Below are 13,699 nucleotides of genomic sequence, written 5' to 3'. Positions count from 1 at the left end.
ATGTGTGTGGTGGAGGATAACGGTGGATGAGGATGTGTGTGGTGGAGGATAACGGTGGATGAGGATGTGTGTGGTGGAGGATAACGGTGGATGAGGATGTGTGTGGTGGAGGATAACGGTGGATGAGGATGTGTGTGGTGGAGGATAACGGTGGATGAGGATGTGTGTGGTGGAGGATAACGGTGGATGAGGATGCCTGTGGTGGAGGATAATGGTGGATGAGGATGTGTGTGGTGGAGGATAACGGTGGATGAGGATGTGTGTGGTGGAGGATAACGGTGGATGAGGATGTCTATGGTGGAGGATAATGGTGGATGAGGATGTGTGTGGTGGAGGATAATGGTGGATGAGGATATGTGTGGTGGAGGATAATGGTGGATGAGGATGTCTATGGTGGAGGATAACGGTGGATGAGGATGTGTGTGGTGGAGGATAACGGTGGATGAGGATACCAGGGGTGGAGGATAATGGTAGATGAGCAGGTGGCTGTGTATATTGGGGGTGCAGGACAATGGTGGATGAGGACATGTGGTGGTGGTGCTTGTTCTAGGGTTGTGTTCAGCCATGTTTCTTCTACCATGAACAGACGCTGCCACCTCCTACAGTTACAAGACAAAAGATGCCGCTCGCTCTATCCTCATCGAGCACAAATCTGACCGATATAATGTGCGAGGGTTACATGGTAAGTGTGGGTGAGGGGCACATGTTACATACATACAGGGTCTTGTTTGCCGAACAACAGAGCTTACGCTCTAGTGCTGCAGACTGAGGAACATCCACAGCCCCTGTTATTGTCCTCGGAGCTTACAATCTAGTAGTTCCTGCCATGTCCGCTAAGGGGAGATGCCCCATAGAGTTTACATTCTATTGTCTGAGGTGTCTAGCCCCTTACATTGCCATGTACCAGGTCTAGTGATGACTGGCCCCCAGATCTGGTTTTTGGGGTGCAGCACTGGTATATTAGGAGTCTCATATTTCTTCTTGTTATTGCAGACACAACTCTTTCCCGAGGTTCCATCCGTGATGGTCACTGGTGTAAGCTGGCATACTGGGAGCATCGCACACGCGTGGGACACCTTTACAGTGTCACTGAACCCTCCATCCACATCTTCCATGACCTGCCCAAGGCCAGCGGATTCTGTCTGGGTTACTTGGGCTCTGGGCCCCACAATGAGACAGTAAGACGGACCCGGAATAAGATCGGCCAAGGCCTGATCCTGAGCCATGAGCAGGGGGAGGTGTGGGTGTATAACCGCAGCGATCACCCCATCTTCATTAACTCACCCACCATGAGCACTGTCAATGTCCGCGGGCAAGCTGTGCATAAGGTTCTGCCTGGATACTCCATCAAAGTGTTTGAAGCCGAAAAAGCAGCTAATTTATCCGGGTGCTCTGACCTGGGGGATGGGCCCTGTGACCCCCACAGTGTCCGTATCAGCTTTGCCAAAGGCTGGGGTGCTTGCTATTCCCGGCAATTTATAACTTCCTGCCCCTGCTGGCTGGAGATTCTGCTCAGCACCCCAAAATAAGTAATGGATGCGGCATTCCCCAGTTGTCTGCTCCATCGACTCATTAGAGTGATGACTCTCATGTCCTCATACTGCAGCACATGCTCTGTCATCTACTCAGATCATTTTCCATCATCAGGTACAAGGATTCATCTCAAGCACAAGATCCATCATCAGGTGCAAGAATCCATCTCCAGCACAAGATCCATCATCAGGTGCAAGAATCCATCTCCAGCACAAGATCCATCATCAGGTGCAAGAATCCATCTCCAGCACCAAAACCATTTGCAGTCCAAGACCAACCTCTAGGACAAGATCCACCATCATGTACCAGATCAATCTCCAGGACAAGATCTGGCACCAGGTGCAAGGGTACAATCTCTAGCACAAGATCCATCATCAGGTGCAAGGATCCATCTCCAGCACAAGATCCGTCACCAGGTGCAAGAATCCATCTTCAGCACAAGATCCGTCACCAGGTGCAAGAATCCATCTCTAGCACAAAAACCATCTACAGTACAAGATCCACCATCAGGCATACGATCCACCTCCAGGGCAAGATCCATCATCAGGTTCAAGGATCCGTAATCAGGGATCCATCATCAGCACAAGCTTTATCATCAGGCCCATCATGAAGCTGCAGTACAAGATCCATCCCCAGGTGCAAGGATATCTCTCCAGCACAAGATCCATGGCCAGGCCCAGGGATCCATCCTCTAGCTTCCAGTAGAGACCTGTGTTATACGATCTGTCCATCTGCCCTTCCATCCACCCCTGCAGAGCGTAATGGTGCGTTTACACAGGCAGATTTATCTGACAGGTTTTTGAAGCCAAAGCCAGGCACAGACCATAAACAGGGAATGGGTCATAAAGGAAAGACTGAGATTTCTCCTCTTTTCAAATCCATTCCTGGTTTTGGCTTCCAAAATCTGTCAGATAAATCTGCCTGTGTAAATGCACCCTTACTCTGTCTCCTCCAGTTATCTGGTAACGTGCAGTAGTATGATGACTGCAGACCATGTGAATACAGACCATCCATGGAGGCCCCGAAACCCCCTGGGTTCATGGATCGGAGAGAGAATGGGGTCTGGTGAAGCAGAGTTCTCAGCAAATGTTCTTCGTTTTTCAGGATCTGTAATAAAATACTGAATTAGGCTGGGTTCACACTATGTATATTTGAGGCTGTATTTGTGAGGCTGTATAGCAACCAAAACCAGGAGTGGATTGAAAACACAGAAAGGCTCTGTTCACATAATGTTGTAATTGAGTGGATGGCCGCCATTTAATGGCAAATATTTGCTGTTATTTTAAAACAACGGCTGTGGTATTGAAATAATGGCCGTTATTTACTGTTATATGACGGCCATCCACTCAATTTCAACATTGTGTGAACAGATCCTTTCTGTGTTTTCAATCCACTCCTGGTTTTGGTTGCTATGAGGACCTGACTTGAGGACCAAATACAGCCTCAAATATACATAGTGTGAACCCAGCCTAAAACAAGAACGTAAAAGATGTGGGGGATGGGCAGGTGCTAGGAAGGAGTGTGGGCTGTTATGTGGACTAGTCACCAGGTGGAGCTGTTATGTGGACTAGTCACCAGGTGGAGCTGTTATGTGGACTGGTCACCAGGTGGAGCTGTTATGTGGACCTGTCACCAGGTGGAGCTGTTATGTGGACTGGTCACCAGGTGGAGCTGTTATGTGGACCTGTCACCAGGTGGAGCTGTTATGTGGACCTGTCACCAGGTGGAGCTGTTATGTGGACCTGTCACTAGGTGGAGCTGTTATGTAGACTAGTCACCAGGTGGAGCTGTTATGTGGACCTGTCACCCGGTGGAGCTGTTATGTGGACCTGTCACCAGGTGGAGCTGTTATGTGGACCTGTCACCAGGTGGAGCTGTTATGTGGACCTGTCACCAGGTGGAGCTGTTATGTGGACCTGTCACCAGGTGGAGCTGTTATGTGGACCTGTCACCAGGTGGAGCTGTTATGTAGACTAGTCACCAGGTGGAGCTGTTATGTGGACCTGTCACCAGGTGGAGCTGTTATGTGGACTAGTCACCAGGTGGAGCTGTTATGTGGACTGGTCACCAGGTGGAGCTGTTATGTGGATTGGTCACCAGGTGGAGCTGTTATGTAGACCAGTCACCAGGTGGAGCTGTTATGTGGATTGGTCACCAGGTGGAGCTGTTATGTAGACCAGTCACCAGGTGGAGCTGTTATGTGGACCTGTCACCAGGTGGAGCTGTTATGTAGACCGGTCACCAGGTGGAGCTGTTATGTGGACCTGTCACCAGGTGGAGCTGTTATGTGGACCTGTCACCAGGTGGAGCTGTTATGTGGACCTGTCACCAGGTGGAGCTGTTATGTAGACCAGTCACCAGGTGGAGCTGTTATGTGGACCTGTCACCAGTTGGAGCTGTTATGTAGACCAGTCACCAGGTGGAGCTATTATGTGGACCTGTCACCAGGTGGAGCTGTTATGTGGACCTGTCACCAGGTGGAGCTGTTATGTGGACCTGTCACCAGGTGGAGCTGTTATGTGGACCTGTCACCAGGTGGAGCTGTTATGTGGACCTGTCACCAGGTGGAGCTGTTATGTAGACCAGTCACCAGGTGGAGCTGTTATGTGGACCTGTCACCAGTTGGAGCTGTTATGTAGACTAGTCACCAGGTGGAGCTGTTATGTGGACCTGTCACCAGGTGGAGCTGTTATGTGGACCTGTCACCAGGTGGAGCTGTTATGTGGACCTGTCACCAGGTGGAGCTGTTATGTGGACCTGTCACCAGGTGGAGCTGTTATGTAGACTAGTCACCAGGTGGAGCTGTTATGTGGACTGGTCACCAGGTGGAGCTGTTATGTAGACTAGTCACCAGGTGGAGCTGTGGAGTTCTGTGTGCTGTTATGTATCAAGCTGTGTGGGCTGTTATATGGATTGCACACTTGGTGGAGCTGCATGTGGAGCAGTGTCGGCTGCTTTGTGAATTAGTACAAGGTGGTGGTGTAGAGCTGTGTGAATTGTTACTGTATGTGGACTAGTTACCAAAGGTCTGCGGGCTATGTGGATCCTTCACCAGTTGGAGTGGTGTGGGCTGTCGGCGGCAGGGCCGTATTACCAGCTGCTGCTGCCCTGGGGACGCCCCATCCTCACTCACCAATTAGCATCAGGATTGGTAGGTAATAGCTCCAGACGTCACATTTACCACCACCATACCAGACCTGACCAATACCACCATACTGTGACTGGATAACACCGCCATACCAGACCTGACCAATACCGCCATACTGTGACTGGATAACACTGTCATACCAGACCTGACCAATACCACCATACTGTGACTGGATAACACCGCCATACCAGACCTGACCAATACCGCCATACTGTGACTGGATAACACTGTCATACCAGACCTGACCAATACCACCATACTGTGACTGGATAACACCGCCATACCAGACCTGACCAATACCACCATACTGTGACTGGATAACACCGCCATACCAGACCTGACCAATACCACCACACTGTGACTGGATAACACCACCATACCAGACATGACCAATACCGCCATACTGTGACTGGATAACACCGCCATACCAGACCTGACCCATACCACCATACTGTGACTGGATAACACCGCCATACCATACCAGACCTGACCAATACCACCACACTGAGATTGGATAACACTGTCAGACCTGACCAATACCGCCATACTGTGACTGGATAACACTACCATACCAGACCTGATACCGCCATACTCTGACTGTATAACACCGCCATACCAGACCTGACCAATACCGCCACACTGTGACTGGATAACAACTCCATACCAGACCTGACCAATATCACCATACTGTGACTGGATAACACTGCCATACCAGACCTGACCAATACCGCCACACTGTGACTGGATAACAACTCCATACCAGACCTGACCAATATCACCATACTGTGACTGGATAACACCGCCATACCAGACCTGAACAATAAGCCGCCCCCCCCCCCAAAGTCACCAGATTTACTGGCAAGTATAAACAGGAGGTGGGAGACTAGAAAAAAAAAAGTTGTTTCCTTCCCCCTGCTCCCTGGTGCTGCCCCCCTGAAAGGTGCTGCCCTAGGCACCGGACCACGAGTGCCTAGTGGTAAATACGACCCAGGTCACCAGGTGGAGCGGGGTGTGGGCTGTCAGGTGGAGCGGTGTGTGGGCTGTCAGGTGGAGCGGGGTGTGGGCTGTCAGGTGGAGCGGGGTGTGGGCTGTCAGGTGGAGCGGGGTGTGGGCCGTCAGGTGGAGCGGGGTGTGGGCCGTCAGGTGGAGCGGGGTGTGGGCCGTCAGATGGAGCGGGGTGTGGGCCGTCAGGTGGATCGGGGTGTGGGCCGTCAGGTGGAGCGGGGTGTGGGCCGTCAGATGGAGCGGGGTGTGGGCCGTCAGGTGGATCGGGGTGTGGGCCGTCAGGTGGATCGGGGTGTGGGCCGTCAGGTGGATCGGGGTGTGGGCGGTCAGGTGGATCGGGGTGTGGGCCGTCAGGTGGATCGGGGTGTGGGCCGTCAGGTGGATCGGGGTGTGGGCCGTCAGGTGGATCGGGGTGTGGGCCGTCAGGTGGATCGGGGTGTGGGCCGTCAGGTGGATCGGGGTGTGGGCCGTCAGGTGGATCGGGGTGTGGGCCGTCAGGTGGATCGGGGTGGGCCGTCAGGTGGATCGGGGTGTGGGCCGTCAGGTGGATCGGGGTGTGGGCCGTCAGGTGGATCGGGGTGTGGGCCGTCAGGTGGATCGGGGTGTGGGCCGTCAGGTGGATCGGGGTGTGGGCCGTCAGGTGGATCGGGGTGGGGTTATTATAATGGGTTTTATATATATTACATCTCTTATTTACTTGATATCTATTATTTATACATGTTTATGGGGCTGAATACAGAATATGGCTGTCTAGTATAATGGGGGGGGGGGGGGTATTTGTAATATTACACATTGGGGGAGGGGCCTGAATTTCCATCTGAAAAATAGATTATAACTTGTCATATTGGATTATAATAAATCTTTCCTTTGTCTGACAGTGTGCTCCTTATTGATCCTGACCGGGGACATATATATCACTATACATATCAGTATCTGTCCTATACACATCTATCACTATACATATCAGTATCTGTCCTATATACACATATATCACTATACATATCAGTATCTGTCCTATATACACATGTATCACTATACATATCAGTATCTGTCCTATATACACATGTATCACTATACATATCAGTATCTGTTTTATACACATATATCACTATACATATCAGTATCTGTCCTATACACATGTATCACTATACATATCAGTATCTGTCCTATACACATCTATCACTATACATATCAGTATCTGTCCTATATACACATGTATCACTATACATATCAGTATCTGTCCTATACACATGTATCACTATACATATCAGTATCTGTCCTATACACATGTATCACTATACATATCAGTATCTGTCCTATACACATGTATCACTATACATATCAGTATCTGTCCTAAATACACATATATCACTATACATATCAGTATCTGTCCTATATACACATGTATCACTATACATATCAGTATCTGTCCTATACACATCTATCACTATACATATCAGTATCTGTCCTATATACACATGTATCACTATACATATCAGTATCTGTCCTATACACATGTATCACTATACATATCAGTATCTGTCCTATACACATGTATCACTATACATATCAGTATCTGTCCTATACACATGTATCACTATACATATCAGTATCTGTCCTAAATACACATATATCACTATACATATCAGTATCTGTCCTATATACACATGTATCACTATACATATCAGTATCTGTCCTATATACACATGTATCACTATACATATCAGTATCTGTCCTAAATACACATATATCACTATACATATCAGTATCTGTCCTATATACACATGTATCACTATACATATCAGTATCTGTCCTATACACATGTATCACTATACATATCAGTATCTGTCCTATATACATATATCACTATACATATCAGTATCTGTCCTATATACACATATATCACTATACATATCAGTATCTGTCCTATACACATGTATCACTATACATATCAGTATCTGTCCTATATACACATATATCACTATACATATCAGTATCTGTCCTATACACATGTATCACTATACATATCAGTATCTGTCCTATATACACATGTATCACTATACATATCAGTATCTGTCCTATATACACATGTATCACTATACATATCAGTATCTGTCCTATATACACATGTATCACTATACATATCAGTATCTGTCCTATATACACATGTATCACTATACATATCAGTATCTGTCCTATACACATGTATCACTATACATATCAGTATCTGTCCTATATACACATGTATCACTATACATATCAGTATCTGTCCTATAGATGTTTGACACCAAGGAGATGGTGGTTTCCCTGAGACACTTTGGGGGAGATTTATCAAAGGGTGTAAAATTTAGAGTGGTGCAAACTGCGAACAGCAACCAATCACAGCTCAGCTCTCACAGCAACCAATTACAGCTCAGCACTCACAGCAACCAATCACAGCTCAGCTCTCACAGCAACCAATTACAGCTCAGCACTCACAGCAACCAATCACAGCTCAGCTCTCACAGCAACCAATCACCTCTTTCCTTTCACCAGAGCTGGAAATTGAGATGTGATTGGTTGCTGTGAGAGCTGAGCTGTGATTGGTTACTGTGGGCTCTGAGCTGCGATTGGCTGCTGTGGGCTCTGAGCTGCGGTTGGGTGCTGTGGGAGCCGAGCTGTGGTTGGTTGCTGTGGGCGCCGTGCGGTGGTTGGTTGCTGTGGGCGCCGAGCGGTGGTTGGTTGCTGTGGGCGCCGAGCGGTGGTTGGTTGCTGTGGGCGCCGAGCGGTGGTTGGTTGCTGTGGGAGCCGAGCTGTGATTGGATGCTGTGGGAGCCGAGCTGTGATTGGATGCTGTGGGCGCCGAGCTGTGATTGGATGCTGTGGGAGCCGAGCTGTGATTGGATGCTGTGGGAGCTGAGCTGTGATTGGATGCTGTGGGAGCGGTGGTTGGTTGCTGTGGGAGCCGAGCTGTGATTGGATGCCGTGGGCGCCGAGCTGTGATTGGATGCTGTGGGCGCCGAGCTGTGATTGGATGCTGTGGGAGCCGAGCTGTGATTGGTTGCTGTGGGAGCCGAGCTGTGATTGGATGCTGTGGGCGCCGAGCTGTGATTGGATGCTGTGGGAGCCGTGATTGGTTGCTGTGGGAGCTGAGCTGTGATTGGATGCTGTGGGCGCCGAGCTGTGATTGGATGCTGTGGGAGCCGAGCTGTGATTGGATGCTGTGGGAGCCGTGATTGGTTGCTGTGGGAGCTGAGCTGTGATTGGATGCTGTGGGCGCCGAGCTGTGATTGGATGCTGTGGGCGCCGAGCTGTGATTGGATGCTGTGGGAGCCGTGATTGGTTGCTGTGGGAGCTGAGCTGTGATTGGATGCTGTGGGAGCCGAGCTGTGATTGGTTGCTGTGGGCGCCGAGCTGTGATTGGATGCTGTGGGAGCCGAGCTGTGATTGGATGCTGTGGGCGCCGAGCTGTGATTGGATGCTGTGGGAGCCGAGCTGTGATTGGATGCTGTGGGCGCCGAGCTGTGATTGGATGCTGTGGGAGCCGAGCTGTGATTGGATGCTGTGGGAGCCGAGCTGTGATTGGATGCTGTGGGAGCCGAGCTGTGATTGGGTGCTGTGGGAGCCGAGCTGTGATTGGTTGCTGTGGGCGCCGAGCGGTGGTTGGTTGCTGTGGGAGCCGAGCTGTGATTGGATGCTGTGGGAGCCGAGCTGTGATTGGATGCTGTGGGCGCCGAGCTGTGATTGGATGCTGTGGGCGCCGAGCTGTGATTGGATGCTGTGGGAGCGGTGGTTGGTTGCTGTGGGAGCCGAGCTGTAATTGGATGCTGTGGGAGCGGTGGTTGGTTGTTGGTTGCTGTGGGAGCCGAGCTGTGATTGGATGCTGTGGGCGCCGAGCTGTGATTGGCTGCTGTGGGAGCTGAGCTGTGATTGGATGCTGTGGGAGCTGAGCTGTGATTGGATGCTGTGGGAGCGGTGGTTGGTTGCTGTGGGAGCCGAGCTGTGATTGGATGCTGTGGGCGCCGAGCTGTGATTGGATGCTGTGGGCGCCGAGCTGTGATTGGATGCTGTGGGCGCCGAGCTGTGATTGGATGCTGTGGGAGCCGAGCTGTGATTGGATGCTGTGGGAGCCGAGCTGTGATTGGATGCTGTGGGAGCCGAGCTGTGATTGGATGCTGTGGGCGCCGAGCTGTGATTGGATGCTGTGGGAGCCGTGATTGGTTGCTGTGGGAGCTGAGCTGTGATTGGATGCTGTGGGCGCCGAGCTGTGATTGGATGCTGTGGGCGCCGAGCTGTGATTGGATGCTGTGGGCGCCGAGCTGTGATTGGATGCTGTGGGAGCCGAGCTGTGATTGGATGCTGTGGGAGCCGAGCTGTGGTTGGATGCTGTGGGCGCCGAGCTGTGATTGGATGCTGTGGGCGCCGAGCTGTGATTGGATGCTGTGGGAGCCGAGCTGTGATTGGATGCTGTGGGAGCCGAGCTGTGGTTGGTTGCTGTGGGAGCCGAGCGGTGGTTGGTTGCTGTGGGAGCCGAGCGGTGGTTGGTTGCTGTGGGAGCCGAGCTGTGGTTGGTTGCTGTGGGAGCCGAGCTGTGATTGGGTGCTGTGGGCGCCGAGCTGTGATTGGGTGCTGTGGGCGCCGAGCTGTGATTGGGTGCTGTGGGCGCCGAGCTGTGATTGGTTGCTGTGGGCAGTTTGCACCAGTGTAAATTTTACCCCCTTTGATAAATCTCCCCCTTTGTCTTGACACGGCAGTCCCTGTAGACCTGTGCTCCGTACTGAATGTGGTGCGAGCCCCTGGATAGCGGGGCACACATGGAGGCCTCTATCTTTTGAAGGGGATTGTGATTTGGCTAATAATCCCATCAGGTATGACAGGGATGACTGAGGTCCAGTAGGTGGCACTAGAGAGCCGTCTCTTTCCCTCCTGGAGAGGAGCTACACGTGTGACCTATAGCCAGAGTAGATCCGTGTGGCACCATTCCCCCTGCACACCAGTCTCTGCACCTTCTTGGCCCTTTGTTTCCGGCCGCCCCCGCCCAATCTCAGCCTCTCTCTCCCTTGTAATGTGGGGTCCTGCGGTTTGTGCTCCTCACATCACAGGCTCAGTTATATATAGGCTCAGGCGGAAGTCTTACTGACGGAGGTTGTCTTCTCTCCTGTCTGGTGGTCTTCGTGGTGTGTGCAGCTGGGTTTTCACCGGGAAGTGGGGTGTCTGTGAAGTTGAGCTGAGAACGGGGCTGTGGTTTGGCACATAGGGTGGGGGGTGTGGGCGACTTCTACCTCCTGGCGCTCTGTGCTATATCTATATATGTCTTCCAGCTGCCGCTCGCAGGAAAGACCAAAGATAACTGGAAAAGTGTGACACGTGGAGGACACCGCTTCACTAACTTATGTGCCTAGTATAGGAGGAGTGATCAATACATATGGAGGACAGGTCCGGGATCGGTGATCACTACATATAGAGGACAGGTGGGGATCGGTGATCACTACATATAGAGGACAGGTCCGGGATCGGTGATCACTACATATAGAGGACAGGTCCGGGATCGGTGATCACTACATATAGAGGACAGGTCGGGATCGGTGATCACTACATATAGAGGACAGGTCGGGATCTGTGATCACTACATATAGAGGACAGGTGGGGATCGGTGATCACTACATATAGAGGACAGGTCGGGATCGGTGATCACTACATATAGAGGACAGGTCGGGATCGGTGATCACTACATATAGAGGACAGGTTGGGATCGGTGATCACTACATATAGAGGACAGGTCCGGGATCGGTGATCAATACATATGGAGGACAGGTCGGGATCTGTGATCACTACATATAGATGACAGGTCGGGATCGGTGATCACTACATATAGATGACAGGTCGGGATTGGTGATCACTACATATAGATGACAGGTCGGGATCGGTGATCACTACATATACATGACAGGCTGGGATCGGTGATCACTACATATAGAGGACAGGTCCGGAATCGGTGATCACTACATATAGAGGACAGGTCCGGGATCGGTGATCAATACATATGGAGGACAGGTCGGGATCTGTGATCACTACATATAGATGACAGGTCGGGATCAGTGATCACTACATATAGAGGACAGGTCGGGATCAGTGATCACTACACATAGAGGAGAGGTCGGGATCGGTGATCACTACACATACATGACAGGCTGGGATTAGTGATCACTACATATAGAGGACAGGTGGGGGATCTGTGATCACTACATATAGATGACAGGTCGGGATCAGTGATCACTACATATAGAGGACAGGTCGGGATCAGTGATCACTACACATAGAGGAGAGGTCGGGATCGGTGATCACTACACATACATGACAGGCTGGGATTAGTGATCACTACATATAGAGGATAGGTGGGGATCTGTGATCACTACATATAGAGGACAGGTCCGGGATCAGTGATCACTACATATAGAGGACAGGTGGGGATCGGTGATCACTACATATAGAGGACAGGTGGGGATCGGTGATCACTACATATAGAGGACAGGGCGGGATCTGTGATCACTACATATAGATGACAGGTCGGGATCGGTGATCACTACATATAGAGGACAGGTCCGGGATCTGTGATCACTACATATAGATGACAGGTCGGGATCAGTAATCACTACATATAGAGGACAGGTCCGGGATCGGTAATCACTACATATAGAGGACCGGTCGGGATCAGTGATCACTACATATAGAGGACAGGTCCGGGATCGGTAATCACTACATATAGAGGACCGGTCGGGATTGGTGATCACTACATATAGAGGACAGGTTGGGATCAGTAATCACTACATATAGAGGACAGGTCCGGGATCGGTGATCACTACATATACATGACAGGCTGGGATTAGTGATCACTACACATAGAGGACAGATTGGGGTCCATGATCACTACACATAGAGGAGAGGTCGGGATCAGTGATCACTACATATAGAGGACAGGTCGGGATCAGTGATCACTACATATACATGACAGGCTGGGATCAGTGATCACTACACATAGAGGACAGATTGGGGTCCATGATCACTACACAGAGGACAGGTCGGGAATAGTGATCACCTCTGGAGATGAACGAACCTTAAGCACAGTGGGTTCGTCTCAGCCAGGAACTCACGACATTTCATTACCAGTGGCTGAAGAAGTTTCATGCAGCCATAGGCTGTATCCATGTTTTTCAGGACTCCTAACGGCTGCATCCGGCTTTTTCAGCCACCAGTAATCAGGTACAGAGAGTTTCTGGCATATAGAGGAAAAGACTGTATCTGTGATCACTACACGTTGGGGTCAGTGATCACTATACGTACAAAGGACAAATCTTATCTTGGTTGGAAGTCCTCGCACCCTTGCTCCGGCCATACTGGCACCACCCAAAGGACAGGGTCTCCTCTACAAGCTCTCCAGTCTAGATTTACCGTCTCACTATGGCAGCATTCCTACGTTGTGCAGAAGATGCATTAACCAATGCACCATTCATTTTAAAGTTCAGAATCATTTGTCTTCCTGGACACATGGCACATGAAGTCTCATACCAGTCCAGGGAGACATCTGCTTGGACATCTCCACTCGGTGAACGACTCAACACTGTGAGGTCCAGTCTGCAAGAGTTCCTAGCCATCCTTAGGAGAGTGTTAAGATCCTTATTGCCTCTTCTGCAGCTTCCTCCATAGTCAGTGTGCATCATGAAGCCACAATGATCGCTAACTAGTTCTGTACAGAGTTGAATAGCAGTTGTGGTTTCTTTCTGGAAAGGTTTAGTCGGTCATGTAAAGGATAAGTTGGCTAGTCGTGACTGCCCCACACCCCATCCCTGGATAATCTTATTAGGTTAGCCAACCAAACCGACATGAGGCTCTTAGGCAATGGGAAGCAGATGTTGTTGGACTGGTGCAGAGGCTTCCAAACCCTTCTGTAGATCTTTATAGACCCCTGTTCCTGTCTTCATGGAAAAGCTGGTAAAGGTAGTCACCTTTCTGATGCCGTAAGCCAACACAGGCATA

The 13,699-nt window shown here is 50.4% G+C and overlaps 1 protein-coding gene across 1 annotated transcript in view; it reads left to right on the top strand.

Moving 5' to 3' along the window:
* Positions 1-2,707, top strand: part of LOC138770618 (mothers against decapentaplegic homolog 6-like) — a 28,903-nt gene extending 26,196 nt beyond the window's left edge. The window contains exons 4-5 of the mRNA XM_069949726.1: positions 587-682; positions 994-2,707. Coding sequence (XP_069805827.1) covers positions 587-682; positions 994-1,529 — 632 coding nt within the window. The 3' untranslated portion in view covers positions 1,530-2,707. The remainder of the gene's footprint in view (positions 1-586; positions 683-993) is intronic.
* Positions 2,708-13,699: the final 10,992 nt, after the last annotated feature.

This window comes from Dendropsophus ebraccatus, chromosome 13 (genome assembly GCF_027789765.1).
Source record: "Dendropsophus ebraccatus isolate aDenEbr1 chromosome 13, aDenEbr1.pat, whole genome shotgun sequence".
Taxonomy (NCBI): Eukaryota; Metazoa; Chordata; class Amphibia; order Anura; family Hylidae; genus Dendropsophus; species Dendropsophus ebraccatus.
The sequence above is the reverse complement of the archived record's forward strand: the minus strand, read 5'-3'. Positions and strand labels throughout refer to the sequence as shown.